General features: G+C 42.3%; 1 protein-coding gene across 1 annotated transcript in view; it reads right to left on the reverse strand.

Moving 5' to 3' along the window:
- Positions 1-22,079, reverse strand: part of klhl20 (kelch-like family member 20) — a 45,673-nt gene extending 23,594 nt beyond the window's left edge. The window contains exons 1-5 of the mRNA XM_079512112.1: positions 22,008-22,079; positions 19,423-19,488; positions 6,827-7,084; positions 4,236-4,344; positions 1,377-1,583 (exon numbers count right to left, since the gene is read on the reverse strand). Of these exons, the coding sequence (XP_079368238.1) occupies positions 1,377-1,583; positions 4,236-4,344; positions 6,827-7,084; positions 19,423-19,445 (597 nt within the window). The 5' untranslated portion in view covers positions 19,446-19,488; positions 22,008-22,079. The remainder of the gene's footprint in view (positions 1-1,376; positions 1,584-4,235; positions 4,345-6,826; positions 7,085-19,422; positions 19,489-22,007) is intronic.
- Between the last annotated feature and the right edge of the window lie 516 nt (positions 22,080-22,595).

Genomic DNA, 22,595 nt, shown 5'->3' on the forward strand with positions numbered 1-22,595 from the left:
CTAATGTTGACAGCCTGACTGCGTGCGTGCTTACAGGAGAGAGAGCTCTCGCCTGGGTGTGTGTGTGTGAGACTGTGTGTTGAGTTGAGTTTATGATTTTGTTTCCCTCTTCCATGGCATTTGCAATAAAGCAAGCATTCTCCCAGGTTGATAAGAGTATTTAAAACTTGAAAAGCAGTGGTTCTGATTGAACCAGTGGTCCGGGGACCACCAGCGGTCCCTGAGGGGTTCCAGGTGGTCCCCAGCTAAATGATGTAAAATGAAACCAAGTGTGTCCATTTGGTTCAATTTTACACTCAAGAGTTGAATAATTGTTAAACAGCTGCATTACTTAAGTTAATTTAAGTCTACACAATTAGATAACTTAGAAAACATGTTATTTTGATCAACATGGCCTGTTATCTCTCCTAATGGTAGGCCTAACAACAAAAAAATCGTCCCGCATAGCGGAACATAGCACCTCCATTATTAGTCAAGCTCCCTTATAGCTCCCCCAGTAAAAATGGTCTGGAGCCGCCACTGGCCCTACCTGATCATACTACAGCGTCACACAAAAGTAGCAGATCCACAAGCTTGTAGAGGTGAGACAATTAAACAAAAAGAAGAAAAAAAAACACCATCTTTCACTTTTCACTTGGACAGGCATGGTTCTGTTTTGTGTGGGAGAATGAGCTGCGATTGGTCTACTTTTGAGGAGACATATGCCACCAAAATGTGGAACGCCCTACCAACAGTCATTAAGACATGCAAATCCCTTGACTCCTTCAAAACCGCTCTCAAAGGGCACCTACGGACGGCTGCCAATCGAAACTGGCCCCCGTAGAATCTGAATCCCCTCCCCCCACCACCCACCCCTTTTTCCCCTCACTGTATATGTTTCTTTTCCCTTTTTTACCTCCTTTATAATGAATTCCTGTTCTGTTCTTTGGCTATATAGAAGTGTCTATTTGTACGTCTCTAAATGTTTTGATGAATTGAACAAGATGGACCCTCTTGTAAACAAGTGTAATGCTTTATTGGGTCATCCACTCACAGTTAACAGTCTTTGTATTGAGTTGTGCTTGAAATGTACTGTAATTCTGCAAACTGTTAATAAATATTTCAATCAATCAATCAATCATATCCTGTTCTAGATGACTTGGCTATATGGGAGGTATATATAACCTATGTACCACCACCAGGAAGTTCTTTTTTGGGCAGAAAGAAAGACCAAGACAAGCAGAGACACAGATATAAATACCTAGATGGAGTCAGACCACCGACAAAACGACTGATAGAACCTTGTCTATCTCGGATCGATCCACACCCACCGACTGAAATCTAAACAATTCAGAGCGAGCGAGGCTCCATGCACGACCCCTCCTACGGTACTGTACCTCCTGGAAGTTGTGCTGGGTGAACTTGTCTGCGATGCGGAGCAGCTCACGGCAGGAGTGCGTGTCTGCGAAGGCCCGAATGCCCAGACAGTTGGACGGGTCCAGCTGCCTCTTGAGGAACTCGCAGCAGGCCTCCTGGATCTCAGCCAGCTGCAGGAGGCATGCGGCGGGGAGCAGGGTCTGCACGTTGCCCTCCTCCACCGTGACCTGCAGGGGGCACCGGGGAGGGGTGGGAGGGGATACGTTAGGGATGGAACCATGATCCTTATTAGTGCTGCCAACGAATATTCCATATTCAAATGAATATTCGAATGTAAAAAAGAAAAGAATAATCGAATATTTTAAATTAAGATTCGAATTAAAAAAGTGTGTGAGTTCTGGCGAGACTCTGTGCCACGTAAGCTAAAACATTATACAAAAATGAGGCTATTCAGATAATTATGAATCATTCATTTGATCTCGCAAGACTCAAGAGAGTGCATTTCTCAGCACCAACCACGGCCCATACAGACCGGACCATATAGATAAAGAAAGAGAAAGTTTTACAGCATATTATTCTGCAATATTCATATCATATTCATATTAAAATCATATACATTCGACATTCGAAATCATTCGAACATTGTTTTGAAAACATGTGGTGTTTTAAAAGGAATATTCGAATATCATTTTTAGCCAATTCTGGCAGCACTAATCCTTATTATTATTGTTATTAGGGTTGTCCCGATCCGATCACATGATTGGAAATCAGGGGCCGATCACGACATTTTCAAATTATCGGAATCAGATCGGGAGCAAAAAAAACGTGATCGGGACATCCCATTCCCTAGTATCCATATCATGGTATTAGACTGGATATTGTCTGTGATTTTGGATATTGTACTATTGTGATATGGCATAAGTGTGAAATGTAAATATCGGATTGGCAGATACTCAAAATCAAATGATTGGATCGGGAACAAAAAAATGTTTATCGTGATAAAAGACCGCTCGTAATAAATTTTATCGCAGAGATTTTTTTCATTTATCTTGAAATTGTCCTCCGTCGTCCTAGGAATGAGCTTTTAGTGAGCTGCAAATTCAGTAACCAAAAATAGCCAATCTACAAGCTCCCAACGCGTTGCAACGTTCACCCCAGAATAGGGATGCTGGGGGTTCAAGTGGTCAGACAAAAGCGCCATTTTAAGTTTTAAGCATATTTTGGTTATCGTGATAACCAATTAATTAGTTAATCTCAATTATTGTTGCCAAAATAATCGTGACGTGTAATTTCCATATCGTTGCATGCCTAGCGGTACAATTATGACTATGAATCAGGCTGAGTAATACACGGAACAGAGAAGTAGCAGTTCTTTCCTTATCGTCGATTACACCTCATTCTTCTTATAGCGTGTGAAAACGTGTACGTCACCAAGAGGGGGGCGGCGTCTGAAAAGCTAGGGACGGCCCTCTCGTGGGCATTAAATTCTAGCCCACATCACTCAGAATAGAGTGACGGTGGTATGTTTTTGTAAATATTGAGCTCGTTCTTGGCGACAACATAGTGAACCAACACCAGGATGGATAGAAAGAACGTCGGGCCCAAATACATTACAAGGACAAGGAAAATGTTGCGAACAAACACGGCTGTGCTTAGATACTTTGTTGAACGTTATGTCTCTGCGCCCGTGCGCCGTACAGCCGAGATCCAAGCCATTCTACGTCTTTTTGTAAACTCGTCAATCTGGGTTCCTTGATGCCGTCTCCATGCTGGAAAGCTGAAAATCTAATTCCGTTTTCTGGCTCATTCCCTCGACGTGACCTGCTGTGGCACTTATTTACTGAGCAAGTCTGCACCATTGTGAGGTCAGTTTAAAAAAAGAACGTATACAAGCACACGGATAGTCGCTCAATGTAAACAAACCAGACAAGCCAGCAAGTATACCACGTGACACATATGTTGACGCCCCCTCCAGGAGTTTTGGTACACCCTATAGGCAATCAGAAGTCATGTCCTTTTCGCTGTCGGGCAGAAACCTCTCCAAATTCTAACTTTTTGTGTTTTTTGTAAATGAACAACCTCCACTCAAAAGTAGCAGATCCACAAGCTTGAAACGAGACGCGAGCTTGTTGATCTAACTGCTGCTTTTGACACTTTCGAATTTGAATCCTGGAAAGTAACAGTTTTGGACATACAGTATGAGGTTTATGTTGGAAAAGGCAAGATTACAAAATAATATTATCATGACTATCATCCTTCTTTGGCATACATTACATATATTATATATTATCATCATGTTCATCAGAACTTAAGGCAGCTGCAGGACAGGTGTATCCTCCTGTCCAAACATACAACGCAGCACAAAGGCCACGACATTACCTGCGACGTGTAGGCGAAGTCAATGAGCAGCACAAAGACCACAGGATTACCTGTGACGTGTAGGCGAAGTCAATGAGCAGCACAAAGACCACAGGATTACCTGTGACGTGTAGGCGAAGTCAATGAGCAGCACAAAGACCACAGGATTACCTGTGACGTGTAGGCGAAGTCAATGAGCAGCACAAAGACCACAGGATTACCTGTGACGTGTAGGCGAAGTCAATGAGCAGCACAAAGACCACAGGATTACCTGCGACGTGTAGGCGAAGTCAATGAGCAGCACAAAGACCACAGGATTACCTGTGACGTGTAGGCGAAGTCAATGAGCAGCACAAAGACCACAGGATTACCTGTGACGTGTAGGCGAAGTCAATGAGCAGCACAAAGACCACAGGATTACCTGCGATGTGTAGGCGAAGTCAATGAGCAGCACAAAGACCACAGGATTACCTGTGACGTGTAGGCGAAGTCAATGAGCAGCACAAAGACCACAGGATTACCTGTGACGTGTAGGCGAAGTCAATGAGCAGCTCCATGGCCCTCTCGTCGATGTCCCGGATAACCACCTCCGTCTGCCTGCTCTCCGCCAGCTCGCCCGTAAACATCGCCCTGAGAACGACGGGATCAAGGAAGTATTTTTATTTAAACACGTGAACCCTAGTATCATCTATAACCCTATCATCTATAACCCTATCATCTATAACCCTATCATCTATAACCCTATCATCTATAACCCTATTCTCGGCATGTCGCAGTAGGTGAACATTCAGCGAAAACAGCACGTCTACCAGTTCGCAATGCGACACATTGTGAGCTTGTAGAACAGCTATTTCGGGTGAAGCGGGGGATCTAGATTCAGACACCAATACGATCTCATTTCTAAATTTGAGCAAGATTCGTGCAGCACTAGTTGGCTGTCCAGTTCATTAGTGTGGTTGCCCACACTATTGTTATTGTACATTTGGATACTTTGACGCACTACTCCTCCCACAGTTTTTGCCGCACACACTCGAGCCATATGTCAAATCGACCGGCTTCATCGGGAATCGTGTGCTTGTATTTTGCTAAGAGATCCGTTGTATAGTTTAATTGATGATTAATTATTTAGTTCTCCATAGACTTATAATGGGGAAGCCCACTTTATGTTTTGGCTTATAACTCTTGAACCATAGGTTGTAAAATCAAAATTGTTGTTGCCCTGGATTCCTTGGGTCATGACGCATCTCCCCATATAGGCCACGCCCATTTGTGTTAGGATAGATTTTCCGCCATTTTGAATTTTCTTCAAAACACACTTTTATTTTCTGATTCTACAGATTTTGTCCGAATCTCACAGAAATCGGTACACATGATCTCTGGACCTATCGGACTGCGTTTCAATTTCAGATTTTTTGAATTTTTTTTGTCCGTATCGTTCGGCCTTAATCGTCGCCTAAAGTTAGTGGGAGGGGCCTATTTTACAAAAAATTCCTAAAATCAAGAAACGGAATGTCCAGATGTCGCGGGTGGTTTAATCAACCAAAATCCAAAAGCGATTCCATTTTCATCCATAGGGGGCGCCGCAAATGCGAAAAATGTAACCGTTTCTTGCAGAAACATGATTTTGCGTTTTTCCCTATAACTCTTGAACCGTAAGTCGTAAAATCAAAATTTATTTTTCCATGGATTCCTTGGGTCATGATGCATTTCCACATATAGGCCACGCCCATTTTCGACCTGGGGAAAAAAAATCCTGCAAATTTGAATTTTCTCCAAAACACACTTTTGGCTCCTCCTCCTACAGATTTTGTCCAAATCTCACAAAAATCGGCACACATGATCTCCGGACCCATCCGATTAAAACACCAACTGCAGAATTTTGGTACTGCGTATCGTTCGGCCGTAATCGTCGTCCGAAGATAGTAGGAGGGGCCTATTTTACAAAAAATGCCATAAATCACGAACGGAATGTCCAATCCATCCCAAATTTTAATCGCATGTCGCGGGTGGTTCAATAAACCAAGTTCCAAAAGCAATTCCATTTCCATCCATAGGGGGCGCCGCAAATGCGAGAAATGTAACCGTTTGTCGCAAAAACATGATTTTTGGGGGATAAATCCCCTCCGAATTACTTACGCATGATCGCAGGGGTGACGCAACATTGTAATTGGCTGGCAATATCAGTGGGAGGGGCATATGTAAGCCACTGCGGCAACCACACTTTGCAATTTTTTAAAATTGCGACCTTTCTAGTTTTAGTTACTCTTGTGATTTTGCTACAAGAGAGAGACTTTGAAAGACAATACATGTTTTCATGGAAAAAGTTACAATCGTGTGAGAATCGTGATCTCAATTCTCGTGGAGGAAAGTCGAGATTGACATTTGAGCAAGAATCGTGCAGCACTAACAGACCCCTAGGAATAAGGGTCCATTTGATTCATGTTGTACACTCTCAAGAGTTATGGGGGTCTTTGAAATAAAGTTTAAAAAAAACAGGTGGCTTGCGCACCTCCAGTTCCTCGCTGGTGCTGGACAAAAGGTAGACGCGTACAGGAAACGAGAAGTCCGCACACAGCCTTATTAGCTCCAACAGTGTTTATTGTTATTTATTTTAAAACACTGGAATTTTGGACACAACGTTTCGGCCGTGAGTGGCCTTCATCCCGCGTGCGGTCTTTGAAATAACCCATTTTGGGCGGGAACACCTTTTGGTGTTGTAAGCATTATGTTATACTTTAGCTATTGAAAAATAGCAGATCTACAAGCTCATAGCGCGGCACCGAGTGCCGCGCTACGAGCTTGTAGGTCTGCTATTTTTGAAAAATCGTGAAAATGTAGTCGTGCAAATCTTTGAACATATATTTCACAGCGAACGTTTTTTAACTCAAATCTTTGCTTCTGGAAGGTCCCTGGAACAACATATTTTCAGATGGGGGGGGGTCGGCGGCCAATTACATACATTTTTGGGGGTCCCTGACATGAAAATGTTTGAGAACGACTGACAGAAACACAGGGTTTTCAGAAAACTGTCAGGATTTAGAAGACATTTTGTAGAATCGTCCTCAGGGTCAAAATGGGACAAAGACATTTGAGAAGAAGCACTGGTCTCTACCTGAAGTAGGGGCTGCAGGCGGACAGGATGACGCGGTGGGCATAGATCTTCTTGGAGCCCACCACCAGCACCACGTCGCAGAGCTCCCGGTGCTTCCGCAGCAGGTTGATCACCTCCAGGGTCTGCCTCGGGTGCTTGTCGGAGACGTAGGGCATGCGTGCGGGCTGGGGGACCCCCTCGGGGAGCTTGTTGGGGTCCCCCAGGGTACAGCGGCTGGTGATGTCCATTCCGGTGACGTCTTGGCGTGCGCTGGTGGCCCTGAATGTGGGTCATTGAATCACAGCGGAGAATATTCTTATTAAGGGCCTGGGCGATATATATATGGACAAGTACCAAATGCAACGCATACAGTATTTATCGATATTGTGACGATAATATTGGTTTTGCTACATTTTATCTAAAATAACAAAAATGGCAAAATCTAGCATCTACATTATGTGTTGCAGAAAAACAACACAGGTACAGGTATATAGAACAGTATTATAGAGGGTTTGTGCATGCTTAAAGTGAATGGCACATAGAGTGGCAAAGTGAGTGGCAAAGCAACAAGCAAAGTGAGTTTAACATTGTTTAATGTGGTTTAATGCAATCAGATAGGACTTTTCTGTGTGGATGTATGGGCTGTCAAGGCCAGAAAGTAGTTTTTTGCCACTCAGTAGGCATTCCTGCATAACTTCCGGGTTTGATGATGATGTCACGCGCATACCCTCTATATTGCTAGTTTGACCTGTTCCAATGTGTCACTATACATACAGAGTTCTTTTCAAAACACATTAAAATTTAGAAAATAACTGATCTACAAGCAAACACCACCACAAAGTACCAAATCAGGCTTAAGGGGGTCACCTGTGCTCGTTTCCTGTAATAAGTACTGCACTGTACCGTTGAGTCCATGGAGAAATTAAATGCTCACTTTTTCCAGGTACGGTGTATAACTATACTATGTCTTCATGATGATCATTCATGTGTTACAAATAACTTCCACAGAGCCACTATCCTTTTTTTTTTATCCCACGATTTTGTAACCCATTTTTTCACCCGTGTCAATTACCTAATGTGATCCTGGGCTCTACACACCCTCCGCCAACCCCATATATGGGCGACATGGGGAGAGCAACGGACTTGAACTCATGCTTCCTTCATGCCTGAGTGTCCAAGTTGCTCCTTTACACCTGACAGGGGGGAGTTTCCCTGGTTGGACGTAGCGCGTGGAAGGAACACGTTATTCCGACCAGTTACTTTACCCTCCATCAGGCGCCCCGGCTGGCCAGGGGGAGGCAGTTTTATTAGAGACCAGGATTACTGCATGTTTTTGTGAGGGTACCTACCCTAGGGGACACAGGGAGAACATGTGAGGGTACCTACCCTAGGGGACACGGGGAGAACATGTGAGGGTACCTACCCTAGGGGACACGGGGAGAACATGTGAGGGTACCTACCCTAGGGGACACGGGGAGAACATGTGAGGGTACCTGTAGTGGCTAATTTACACCAACAATAAAACTTAAAAAAGCCACTAAGGGCACCAGGTAGCGAATCTTACGCAGAGGTAGGAATGAGTCCAGACAGGCAGCGAAGTCAAGTTTAGTGGTGTTTATTTTCAGCTTTTTGGTCCAGACAGCAAAAGATGGAAAATGTTTCAGGTTCATCCCTAACCTACTGGTAAAAAACCATATGCCCTCCTGGTGCTCTGCTGACTGACTGTGTGTACTCATTAATTAAGTAACCTCAGCTGTGCCCCAAACTGCCCATCACCTTCAAAATAAAAGCATATAGCTGCAACACAAAATGTAGACTGAAATAATGACTCTAAACAAACCAAGCAAAATAAACAAATAATAAATGCATTAAACCATTATATAGAAAATACTGAATTAGCAAAAAACACTTAATAGCTCCCACATTCCGGCCCCTAATTGTGATAATCACAATTATATTTTTTAAACATGTAAGGGAGCTATTATTTCTATCCATGTACTTCTTTGTCTCCTTCTCTGTAGCCACTGAAAAATAAGCAGATGGAGAGAAGACAGGATAGAAAGAGAAAATAGATTGAGATTGTAGTCTTATTCTGTGGCCTCCACCAGCAGGCAGATCTTTGTCACAGGTCTCTCCAGAACGCTGGTTTTGGTTTGGATGCACACAGAGCGGACCAATCCTTTGGAGTCGGACTTGGTGCTCAATACTCGACCCATCTTCCAGGATCCTCTTGGAGCTGAAGCGTCGGCTATACTGACAATGTCTCCTGGGGAGAAGTTTCTTCTTGGAGCTGCCCATTTCTGTCTTTCCTGCATCACAAGTAAGTATTCAGATGTCCATCTTTTCCAAAACAGCTCTGCAATATACTGTACTTGCTTCCATTTTCTTCTGATGTACAGGTCACTCTTTTCATAGAGTCCTGGGGGAAAGATGGGTTTTCCTTTCAGCAGGAGAATGTGGTTTGGGGTGAGGGCCTCGAGGTCATGGGGGTCGTCAGATGCTTTTGTGGGGGTTCTGTCCAACATGTGGTTCTTCCCAGCGTGTCCTAGTTGTTGATGGATGTGATGTAAAATGAGCGGGGAAAGATGCAAGTCTTTGAAATGAATATGGCGCTTTGTTTCTGATGCTAATGCAGACTTTTGCAAACTACCTCCATCTCTGCGGATGTCCTCCTCCAGTATGGGGTCTAATATGTACAGTGGACTGTTCTTGGAGATGATATTTGAACCATGTTTGAGGGAGGCAATGTCATTCTTGAACCTGTGTTTCTGTACAAAAGGAATGCTTGCCTTCTCTGCTTCATCACAATCTTCTGGAGTGAGATGTTTTCCAGACAGTGTGCATTTGAAGCTGTGATGATTCTGTTCAATACTTTTGACTCCAGCATCATTGTCACTTTTGGTGGCTTTAAGTTCCTTTCTCTTTTGACTCAGAAGCCTTTTAAGTTCAAAGAATCGGGCGACAGACATTTTACTCTTCCAAGATGAGTCCTTAACGATGGCTGCTGCTTCTCTTTTGACCTCTGGGTCATCGATGGGAATAACTGACTCCATTTCCAGCATAGGCCACTCGTTTTCAAGCAAATCTGGGCCTTTCCTCTTCGGGTCTTGAAGTTGCTGCAATTCACTTGGCAAGACCGGATCTTCTTTTCTGAAAGGTAAGTCAACGTAATGTTCATTTTTCATTTCGGTTCTCATCGTGAATTGAGTGTCCTCTCTGGGCATTTCCAATTGCCCCTCTGATGTCTTTTCATTCAAAGCATGGTTGTGTTGTTTAATGAGCTTTTCTTCCAGATGTTCAACAGATATGTGATTTGTTGTGACAACAGAGCAGCCAGTTTTAACTCTGCTCTTAGTTCCACTCCTGAGTGGTCCATTGATGACCCAGCCAACTCTTGTTCTGACTGCGTATGGTCCTTCATTTTGGCTATTGATCAGCTCCCATGGTTCCATCACTTTTGCTGCATTAGTTCCGATGAGCATATCCACATCTGCATCCAAGTCATGCAGCTTTATGTTCTTCAAGTAGTGCCATTTGTCCACTTCATCCTGTCGTGGAATGTTCACTCGTGACACTGGCATAGCCTTTTGGGTTAAAACATTTGGCAGTTCAATAAAATCATTCATATCCATGCCCGATACTTCCAAGTGAGACAACACACTGGTACTCACAATTTTCTTTTGCCCCATTGTTCGCAATAGAATACTGGCTGGCTTGCCACTTAGCCCCAGTCTCTTTGCAAGGTTCTGAGTGCAAAAGGTACCGGAACTCCCCGGATCCAAAAATGCATATGTCTGCACAACTCTGTCACTCATTTTGCTTTTCACTTTAACTGCCACAATTGAAAATACAGCATTGTCCTCGTCTCCAGCCCCTATATGGCCACATGTCTGAGACTCATGAGATGCATCACTCCCAGGTTCATGAGCTTCATTATGCTCAATGTGCAGAACTGACGGATGCCTTTTCTGACACACGCCGCAATACAATCTACTCATACAAAATTTGCTTGTGTGTCCCACTTTCAGGCATCCAAAGCAAATCCCATGCTCCTTTATGAAATCTACTTTGTCTTTTTGTGTCTTGGACTCAAACTGTGAGCATTCGTCAAGTGAGTGACTGGTTTGTTGGCAGAATAAACAACATTTTATGTGACTTTTGTTTCCCTCTTTCACTGCAGTGATACTGGTGGCAAAGGTGCCCTGATTCCTCTGCCTTGGTTGACTGACAGTGGGGGGTGGCCTGTTGTAGCTGGTATTTTTTGGATCCTGAATATTTCCGAACAGTGGGTCAGAAACAATTCTAACTTCCTTTTCAAAAAAGTTCACAAGGTCAATAAAAAGTGCTCTGCAACCACGTTGCTCCTGTAAATCACATGCAACACTCCTCCATTTCTCCCTCGTTTTATAAGGAAGCTTCATAACAATATTTCTGAGGTTTGATGGGGTGTCCAACTCACTCATGTGTGTGATTTGTTGTGTTAAATTTGAGCATTCCCTCAAGAAAAGAGAAAAGGATTGCATTGCTTTTACATCTTCTGCTTTAACCATAGGCCAATCGTGAATTTTGTCCATATAAGCAGAGGCAATTTTGTATTCATTTCCAAAATGTTCAGAAAGCAAGGATTTGGCCCTTTGGTAGCCTTGAACAGAGGGTAGATGCTGACAACTTTTCACCAGGTCTCTTGGTTGCCCCCTGGTGTACTGTTCTAAAAAGTGCAAGCGATCGCTTGCATTATCAGTTTTAACTTCAACACAATTTTCGAAAGATCTGATGAAGGAATGATACTGAAGGGGATCACCATCAAAAATGGGTATGTTTCTCACTGGTAGGGAAGATGCTAAATGTTGCTGTACCAACATATTAGTAATTTCAGTTTGGCGTTGCATAATGTTCACAATGTCATTTTGGGTGCTATTGTTAGATGTCATGTTTGAGGTGGATGCCTGTCCTGTTTGTGGAGCATTGTGAACCATTTGTGTTATTGGTGCTTGAGTGTTATTGGTAGGTGGTCTGAGGTTTGTCTGCAATGTTGCCCTTTGTCTTGTATCCATAAACCTGATGGTCTGTGATGTTGTCTTTGGCCTTACAGTGACAGCCTGGGCCTCAGGGTGAGATACATTTTGCATGTCATTTTTGTCATCTCCCTGTGGGACATATTGATTAGCTCGAGGGTTGAGTTGGCTTGTCATCCAATTTTGAGCCTTGTTTCTTTCCAGGTATGAGTTCATTCCATCTGATCTTCTGGAGCTGCATTTTGAGCTGGTTTCCAACACATTGAGTTTGGCATTTGTTGCAGCTAGCTCACTCTCCAGAGCCAACTGTTCCTTTTCCTTTCTTATTTTCTCTGTTTCCTTCCTTATTTTCTCTGTTTCCTTCCTTAATTCCTCCTCCTTTGCTTCCAACTCATGTTTCTTTTTTAATGCATGAATGCGCTCCACAAGTGCTGCTTTGTCAGCCTCAGCCTTTATCCTGGCAGATGCAGTAGAGGAGGTCCTAGATACATTAGAGTGTGTTTTTTCCCTTGGACATGAAATGTTGGAGGCACTGTCCTCTGGATTGATATCGTCAATAATAGTACTTTGTATAGTTATAGTCTCAAGACCATCATTGTCAACATTGTCATTTATTTCAGACTCATTTTCAACATCATTTTCAATTGAGACCACATGAGGGTGCCCTGCATCAAACAACCAACCCTTGACATCCTCAGTGAAATGACACAATTTCACCATTGTTGCATTGAAATATGCATTTTGCCTTTTGACCTCCTCCTCAGGCAAATCCATATTTATGAAAGACTTGTGCATATCCATAGCCTCCTCATAACATTTGATGAAGTTACACAAATTACTTTGCACAGATTTCACATTGTCAGTAGTTTTCATCAACACACGTATTGGCTCAATGTATTTCTTGGCCTGTTTGATTTTAGCAGATCTTTTTTCTTGGCATGTTTGTATATAAAACTCCAATCCCTTTGCTGTGAACTTGATGTCCCGTTTTGCAGAGGGCTCGGGCTGAGCAACATTCTCCACACTTGAAACATTTGAATCAGCCACAGCCACTGTCTCGTTTGTCACAACTGGATCCATTTTTCTGAATGTGATTCACACAAGCAATGTGTAATTAATTCACGTTGGAGAATCAAAAAAATGGATGACTCACACGTCCAACAAACTCCTATTATGCATCAACATGTAACAGGACAATAATTCAGTCACTCCAATGAGCTTGCCTCTTTCCAATAAGGCTGACAGTTATTCTTCACATACCAATGTTGTTGCTGCATAGCTTTGTGCGAGTGTGATCCATTTGAGCTGCTTGGTCCTCCATTCGTGTCTTTAACAGCATGATCCAAACTTCAAAGTGACAGTGCATTGTGCGGGTGTGCCGGCATGGCTGGTGGCTCCATTGTTTGAATTGTTTGAAAGTGCAAGTGCGTCGATCCATCCAACTCCAAACATCGGTGCACGAAAAATCCAAAACAACAATAAAAGTTTCCGCTTCAGTGAGCGAGGTTTTTTACTTTATGTAGTGGCTAATTTACACCAACAATAAAACTTAAAAAAGCCACTAAGGGCACCAGGTAGCGAATCTTACGCAGAGGTAGGAATGAGTCCAGACAGGCAGCGAAGTCAAGTTTAGTGGTGTTTATTTTCAGCTTTTTGGTCCAGACAGCAAAAGATGGAAAATGTTTCAGGTTCATCCCTAACCTACTGGTAAAAAACCATATGCCCTCCTGGTGCTCTGCTGACTGACTGTGTGTACTCATTAATTAAGTAACCTCAGCTGTGCCCCAAACTGCCCATCACCTTCAAAATAAAAGCATATAGCTGCAACACAAAATGTAGACTGAAATAATGACTCTAAACAAACCAAGCAAAATAAACAAATAATAAATGCATTAAACCATTATATAGAAAATACTGAATTAGCAAAAAACACTTAATAGCTCCCACAGTACCTACCCTAGGGGACATGGGGAGAACATGTGAGGGTACCTACCCTAGGGGACACGGGGAGAACATGTGAGGGTACCTACCCTAGGGGACACGGGGAGAACATGTGAGGGTACCTACCCTAGGGGACACGGGGAGAACATGTGAGGGTACCTACCCTAGGGGACACGGGGAGAACATGTGAGGGTACCTACCCTAGGGGACACGGGGAGAACATGTGAGGGTACCTACCCTAGGGGACACGGGGAGAACATGTGAGGGTACCTACCCTAGGGGACACGGGGAGAACATGTGAGGGTACCTACCCTAGGGGACACGGGGAGAACATGTGAGGGTACCTACCCTAGGGGACATGGGGAGAACATGTGAGGGTACCTACCCTAGGGGACACGGGGAGAACATGTGAGGGTACCTACCATAGGGGACACGGGGAGAACATGTGAGGGTACCTACCCTAGGGGACACGGGGAGAACATGTGAGGGTACCTACGATAGGGGACACGGGGAGAACATGTGAGGGTACCTACCCTAGGGGACACGGGGAGAACATGTGAGGGTACCTACCCTAGGGGACACGGGGAGAACATGTGAGGGTACCTACCCTAGGGGACACCAGGGAGAACATGTTAGGGTACCTACCCTAGGGGACACGGGGAGAACATGCAAACTCCACACAGAAAGGCCCAGAGAGCCACTATCCTATACTATTATTCATGCCATCAACCACATTTCCCTTGCGTGCCGCCCTCGGCACATACAGAAGACATATTTAACCTACTACGCAGGTTAAATAGTTTTAACAAAGCAGTGAAAGCACCTTTCAGAAATGCAAGGCATCTCGTAATCATCATTCCAGTCAATCTAAAAGGCTTGTGGAAGAAGTCACAAGTCCTGACAAACCAGTCGGTCTGAATGGCTGAGGAGAGGATTCTTTTCATTGACACAGTGACTTCTTAATCGTGCCAGCGTTTGATCTCTGAGAAAAGACTTGAATAAACATGTTGTATGTATTGATGATTTATCCACTAAGCTCGCCTCACAGCTCGCCTCACAGCCTGGTGGTGCTGGCTGGAAATAAAGACAAACTGAAAAGATATTTAAGATATACTGACCAAACAAACATTCTGCCATATTTAATGCACTTAACCCATTCTGGGCGGGAACCCCTTTCGGTGTTTTAACTAAGCATTATGTTGTGCTTTAGCTATTGAAAAATAGCAGATCTACAAGCTCATAGCGCGCCACCGAGTGGCGCGCTACGAGCTTGTAGGTCTGCTATTTTTGAAAAATCGTGAAAATGCAGCACAAATCTTTGAACATAATATTCTTTCAGAAGACTTTTTATTTTATTTCGACTAACCCTAAATGGGTTAATAGTAATGGATCAACCCCTGACCTTTGGCTGGGGACTAGACTTTTTCCAACGCATTGTGAGACTTGTAGATCATCTATTTAAAATATGAAGGCTCAAGTGGTCAAATAAAAAGTTATGCGTTTATTTGTATTTATTTTAAATTAAATGTCCTAAAAATAGACACTAATCAAATCTAAGATTTTCAAATCGCTTAGAAAATGTTGCATTGCATTTAATGACAATATTTGTCAGAACATCGTTAATTAGCCCTTCGCTAAACCCCACCCCAAAAAGCGATTGTCCAATGCCAATCCATATAGTTTAGCAACTGTTGCTATGCAGGACAAGCTTTCGCCACCTCATAGCTGTCAGTGTTATTTTGCATGGCTGTGTTGTTGAACACATAGGTAGCTTAAAGGTGTAATGAAACGGAAATGGTGGACATTTTATTATGAAGTTTCAAACGGTTTCAAGTTGAAACACCGGTCTGAAGTTTCTGAACCAATCAGAGCGTCGCATCCCTTCAGGCGTTGGGACGGTAGCTAGGGACTGTTGCTATGCTATACGCAGCAGCGTGGTGTGTGTTTGTTTACAAATCAAATAGACGGCCAACTCTACCAGTTTACTGTTATGTGGCTTATTTCTACCCTATAATGTTTTCAGATACATATTTTAGCGTGATGATTAAGTTGAAACCGAGTAATACACTGTCTGGATGTTATCTGGAATGGGAATAAAAACGGAGGATTTCTGTAATCAATAGCAGCTGTGCTGCACGGATGCGCACATATGGAGAGGATACGGGTGAGCTTCATTTTTATTGGCTTTTATCGATGTTGGCCTCGACACGTCATCACGCAGCACGTTTTCGTTTTCAGGAAGTAATAAAACAAATATTTTTATAGACTTTTGATATAAAAACACACAAAAATGAGAATTTTCCCATTTTTTTGGCATCCATTGTTAGGTATGCTCATATGATGACCACGGAGATGGTCTAAAAGTGTGAAAAACGTATTTTTCATTTCACTACACCTTTAACGTCGGGAAAGTTACACGACTGACCCGCCCAGGTGACGGCAATAATACTAATGACCGTAGTCTGACCGTGCAACATGAAAGCTCCTGTCGGGCGGTCGTTAAGGTTGATGTTGGATACCGTTTCTCTCCCTCTGTCATTTCCTCGTATTTCTAGTTTATTTTAAATAATGTCATGCACAATGTCCCAGTGCATAGCCTACTGCAGGCCTGGTTGACTAGATTTAGAAGACATTTGTGACCAGATTTGACTGAGAGCTGCAAATTACAGCTTTTCACCAGAGACAAAGTTAATGAGTTAATATCATAGGCCCTCTTCACATACTAGAGCATGTCTGAAATAAGTGTCAGAGCTGAAATCGACATGTAAATATGAAATAAATGCCCAAACATGTAGCTAGCTAGGTGTAATGTTAGAGACCACAGAAGTGAACCTTTCAAGCCTGTTTTCTCAACTCGCTGTTTTCTGCAAGACATTACTCTATAAGCCATATCACCAAAACCGGTGGGTCAAACTGAACAACCAATGTCAATTTGAAGCTATGATTCCCTGCTTTCAAATGACATGAAAAAACGAAAATTCAAAAAAATCCAATGGCAGTCCCTCAGTCAAATTTAGTCACATTTTGATGATCTTGCTACTGAAATGATCGATTATTTATATGGAGAAATCCGGTTATTTAACATGCATCTCTATGGGGGAGAAGGACAGCTTGCCCTGTCTCCTCGCTGCTAACGTGTCTATTGGACAAGGACAGGTTGGGGAGGGACTTAGGGAAGGGCTAATTTTTGGTCTAGGTCTAGGTTCTCCAAAGTCGGGATCGGACCCATAAATCTGGCATCGTCTAGTATTGAAAACCTGATCTGAGACCAGACCTCAACATTGGATACATTCTGTACACAACACTTTAACCCATTCTGAACGGGAACCCCTCTTGGTGTTTTAAGCATTATGTCATACTTTAGCTATTGAAAAATAGCAGACCTACAAGCTCATAGCGCGGCACCAAGTGCCGCGCTACGAGCTTGTAGGTCTGCTATTTTAGAAAAATCGTGAAAATGTAGTGCAAATCTTTGAATATATATTCTTTCAGAACCAACGTTTTTAACTCAAATCTTTGCTTCTGGGAGAGTCCATGGAACAATATATTTTCGGATGGGGGTCGGCGGCCAAATACAGAAAAATGTTGGGGTCCTTGACATGAAATATTGAGAACCACTGACATAGAAACATAGGTATTTCAGAAAACTGTCAGAATTTAGAAGACATTTTTTTTAAATGTCGACGTCAGGCCTAAATGAGTCAACATTGGCTGTTTGGAAGACATTGCTATTTATTATTTGTTTATTACGGATCCCCGTTAGTGCTCACTACAGTGAAGACTACTCTTCCTGGGGTCCAAAAACAATACTGAGAGCCGGTTGGATGGAAAGGCCATAACCCATTAAAACCTGAAGCTACACATGCCTTCTAGAGCTGTAGTTCTCAATTTAACTTTCATGATTTAAAAAAGAAAATGTCCAAAAATAGCACATGTACAAGCCTGCAGCGCGGCACCAAGTGTCATGCTGTGAGCTTGTATATCTGCTATGCTATATCTGCCAAAGCAAAAATCTAAAGTTAAAGGGATATTTCACTTTAAAAAGAAACTTTGTCAGTTTAACCCCTTTTGGTGTTAACATTATGTTATGCTTTAGCTATTGAAAAATAGCAAACTGCTATTTGCTATTTTTGAAAAATCGAAGAACCACTGACATCGAAACATAGATTTTTCTGAAAACTGTCAGGATGTAGAAGACATTTTTTTAATCTGATCTCAGGTCAAAATGGGTTAAAAAGAAAAATAGCACATGTACAAGCCTGCAGCGCAGCACCAAGACTGTCATGCTGTGAGCTTGTATATCTGCTATGCTATATCTGCCAAAGCAAAAATCCAAAGTTAAAGGGATATTTCACTTTCAAAAAAACTTTTGTTCATCTTAACGTCTGCTCAGGCTTATGTGAACACCCTGGGCAGTTCTTAAGTTGCTTGATTCAGTATTTAGATATTTGATATTCATTTTAACTGACCCGCCCCCTTCCTATACAAACCCATTATAACTTAACCCATTTTGACCTGAGATCAGATTCTATAAATGTCTTCTACATCCTGACAGTTTTCTGAAAAAGCTATGTTTCTGTCAGTCGTTCTTCGATTTTTCAAAAATAGCAGACCTACAAGCTCGTAGCGCGGCACTCGGTGCCGCGCTACGAGCTTGTAGATCTGCTATTTTTTCAATAGCTAAAGCATAACGTAATGCTAACACCAAAAGGGGTTCCCGCCCAAAATGGGTTAAAACATTTTAACCATGATAGATTCATCAAAAACACCTAAACTTCTTTTCTGTTGACCGATATTGTCCTTCTAATACATGAGGGGCCGTGGTTTGTCATTTACTGTTTTAATTTATTTTTAATAATTCTTTTGGAAAATAACCTCCTGCTGCCCTGTAGCTTCAGCTGCAGCTCCACCTCACAGAATCAAAAATAATTATTAAAACATTAATGAAAACAGTAAATGACAAACCACGGCCCTCTCACATATTAGAAGGACATTATCAGTCAACAGAAAATAGGTTGGGTGTTTTTGATGAATCTATCATGGTTAAAATGGAGTTTTAAGTTATAATGGCTTTGTATAGGAAGGGGGTGGGGCAGTTCAAATGAATATCAAATATCTAAATACTGACTGAAGCAACTTAAAAACTGTCTGGGGTGTTCACATGAGCCTGAGTAGATGATGAAATGACCAAAAGTTTTTTTGAAAGTGAAATATCCCTTTAATGATTAATGCCAGTGATGATGATGCTATTAAAGCATAAGGCAGGGTTCAACAATAGGCGGCCCGCGGGCCATTCGCAGCCCGCGGAGCGCCCCCTTGTGGCCCCTGTAAGAAAAAAAAAAAAAAAAAAAGTTTTTTGTTTTGTTTTGGGGGGGGGGGGGGGGGGGTGTCCCAGATATAAATGGCATTAAATGGGGGTCAGTAGCCTATGCATGTCAAACTGGGCACCCCCTCAAGGACCACTGGTGGTCCCCGGACCACTGGTTGAGAACAAATTTTAATTAATTCATGAAAAAATTAAAAACCCAATTTTCCGCGCGTGCGGACTCGGCCCCCAGCCTGGTTCCCTAGTCAAAATATGGCCCTTGAGGAAAATTAATTGGGGAACCCTGGCATAAGGAATGAAATATTTATAAATCGGGTTGTTTTCATTTCACATACCTGCGCATTGGCTTTGCGTCCATGCACTGAAGAGCAATATTTAGTCCCCCACCAAGTGTCGTCAACCTTCACAGACCGCAAAATAAGATGTCAAAGTTACTAACTTTGTCAACCTATCATGGTACGTTAAATTCTGTGTTTTGTACTGTATCCATTTGTAACTTAAAAAGTAGGGATGCACCGAAAGGGAAATTCTTAGCCGAAACCGAATATAGGAAACAGTTTGCCGAAAACTATTAATATTATATGTCTTTTTTCCTACCATTGCTGTCATGGCCGTACCTTAAAGCTACCTGATTTATGGCAAAATCAATGGTTATGGCAAAACTTAACTTAATATTTTAACCCATTTTGGACTGAGCTCGATTAAAAAAAAAGGCTTCTAAATCCTAATTTTTTTCCTGAAAAACCCATGTTTCTCTATTGGGCCACGGACCCCTATCTCAAAATATGTAGTTCCAGGGACCCCCCCAGAAGCCAATATTTTAGTTAAAAATGTTCGCTCTGAAATATATATTCAAAGATCATGACTTTTTTTTTAAAACAGACCTACAAGCTCAGAGTGGCGCGCTATGAGCTTGTAGATCTGCTATTTTTCAATAGCTAAAGTATAACATAATGCTTAGTTAAAACACCAAAAGGGGTTCCCGCCCAGAATGGGTTAATGATGTTTAGGACACAAGAAACACTTTCCTGGGGGTTTTCATGTGTGTGATATGTTTTTTTATTTTAGATATCTTAGTCATGACCCCATGTTCATGTTCATGACCAAAGACCTGCCTTGAAAATGTGGTCTCACTTCCTTCCTGGACTACAAAGTCACACCTCCATGCAAACAGTAAATGAAAAAATATGGCCCCCATACGTATTAGTACAATATCAGTCACCAGACATCATCATATACAGTGTGTGTGTGTGTGTGTGTGTGTGTGTGTGTGTGTGTGTGTGTGTGTGTGTGTGTGTGTGTGTGTGTGTGTGTGTGTGAGTGAGAGTGAGTGAGTGAGTGAGTGGTGAGTGAGTGTCTACGTGTCTGAAAACCAACCAAACGCTATTTTCGTGCTCGGACACAGGGACACACCCAGGGACACACCCAGGGACACAGCCAGGCAGCCAGGGACACACAAAGCTCCCTGTAGGAGTGGTACGTTGCACCACTCAAAAAGGACGGGTGTTTTCGATGAATCTATCATGATGGTTCTAGACGGGAACCCGTTTTGGTGTTTTATCTAAGCATTATGTTATACTTCTATTGAAAAATAGCAGATCTACAAGCTGAAGCTACCAGCTACGAGCTTGTAGGTCTGCTATTTTTGAAAAATCGTGAAAATGTGGCACAAATCTTTGAATATAATATTCTTTCAGAAGACTCTTTATTTATTTCGACGTCAGGCCTAATGCCATGGAGTTTGAAGTTACAATGGGTTTGTATAGGAAGGGGGCGGGTAAAATGACTGAATCAAATATCTAAAATACTGAATCAAGCAACTTAAAAACTGTCCCGGGTGTTCACATAAGCCTGTCTGAGACTCTGAGTAGACGATAAAATGACCACACGTTTTTTTGTTTAAGTGAAATATCCCTTTAACAGAGATAAGGGGTGATGAAGCAGGGCCATTGTTTACAATTGTGTTTGCAGATAAAAAACCTTTTCGCAGATTTCATAGATAGATAGCTTATAGATTCCAGACTTCATCAATGGTGTGAAAATGTATATTGTTTGTTTTTGATTTATTTCAGACATTTCATCAGCACTTAAAAACCCTCAATACTTCAATCAATCAATAAGTAAAGTTGACCTTTCATGGCTCTGTACTTGGTTTGCTCCTTTTTCCTTCCATCTACACCAGGCCTCTTTTGCCGACAAAAGCAGGTATACAATCTCACAACAACAATAACGCCTGATAACCTATAATAATAACCTAGTATTTAAGAAAGACTATAGACTATAACAGGAGTATATAGATTTCCCCTTCCAGCAAATAGACGGAGCCACGGCACGTTAACCAGTCACAGCAAGTGATGAGATCCTCAAGTTAAAAGTTTAAAAGACTTTAGTTGTCACCTAAACAAAATGTAACTGCATTCACTATTCATGTTAACCGTTAACGCTAGAAGACCATGCAGAGGCTTATTGCCGACAGTGTACTACAGTTACATTATTAATAATAAAACGTGACCCAGAACAGACCCGACGCGGTTCATTTGGCACACTGTACTGTCTGCCTCGGTCTGTGAGCCATGGCCGTGTACACCATGTTCCATTACATGTCAACAGATAGATGGACGTGCACGGGAATACAAAGTAAACCCGACCTAACGCAGTGGAACACAGTGAATGAAACGCATATGTTATTTAATCTGTGCATCATCATCATCACCATCATCATCAGGCCCAGATACTGTATACTGGCTCTGGGAATGGATGGATGGATGGATGGATGGACGGTCTATAGCTATAATAGCATAGCATCACCAAACCATGTTTAAACTAAATGACAGAAGTCAAAGTAATATCCAGCCAAACGAACAGAGCACGTCCTACACGTGCGTGTAGTTAGCAGTGCTATTATTAACAGAACATGTACCTTGTTATGTTTCCATTCCAGTACAGTTGTAACGACACAGGACAGCCCAGAGTGTCAGAGGGTTTGGTTCTGGTTCAGGAGGCTAAGCTAGTAGCTAGCATGGAGGCTAAAACACAACAATCAATCTGCGCCTGCGCACAGCAGCGACCAACAAACTTGCACTTCCTGAGGCCCAATCTCCCCCCCCCCCCCCCCCCCCACACACACACACACACACACACACAACAATAACTCAAAATTATATTTATTTATTGGTTATTTATTATTAATTTTATATTGTGTCCTTCCTAAACTGGGGGGGGGGATCTTTTAAGTTTAATAAGTACAATAAAATCATTATGACTAAACATTATTTAGCAGTTAGTTAAACGTTGATAATTTAAAGGACCACTTCACCACTTTTCAACCTATCTTCATATAATTGGTCCTCACTAATGATCATGATAAAATGGCACAATTCATTCATTCATTCATTCATTCATTCATTCATTCAAGTTTTATTTATTCTTGAAATTACAGTAATCAAACTCGTCGAGTAATACAATCACATCAGAAGATCAGGAAAAGAAAATCAAAAGGTATACATGT

This window comes from Electrona antarctica (assembly GCF_951216825.1).
Source record: "Electrona antarctica genome assembly, chromosome: 1".
NCBI classification, from domain to species: domain Eukaryota; kingdom Metazoa; phylum Chordata; class Actinopteri; order Myctophiformes; family Myctophidae; genus Electrona; species Electrona antarctica.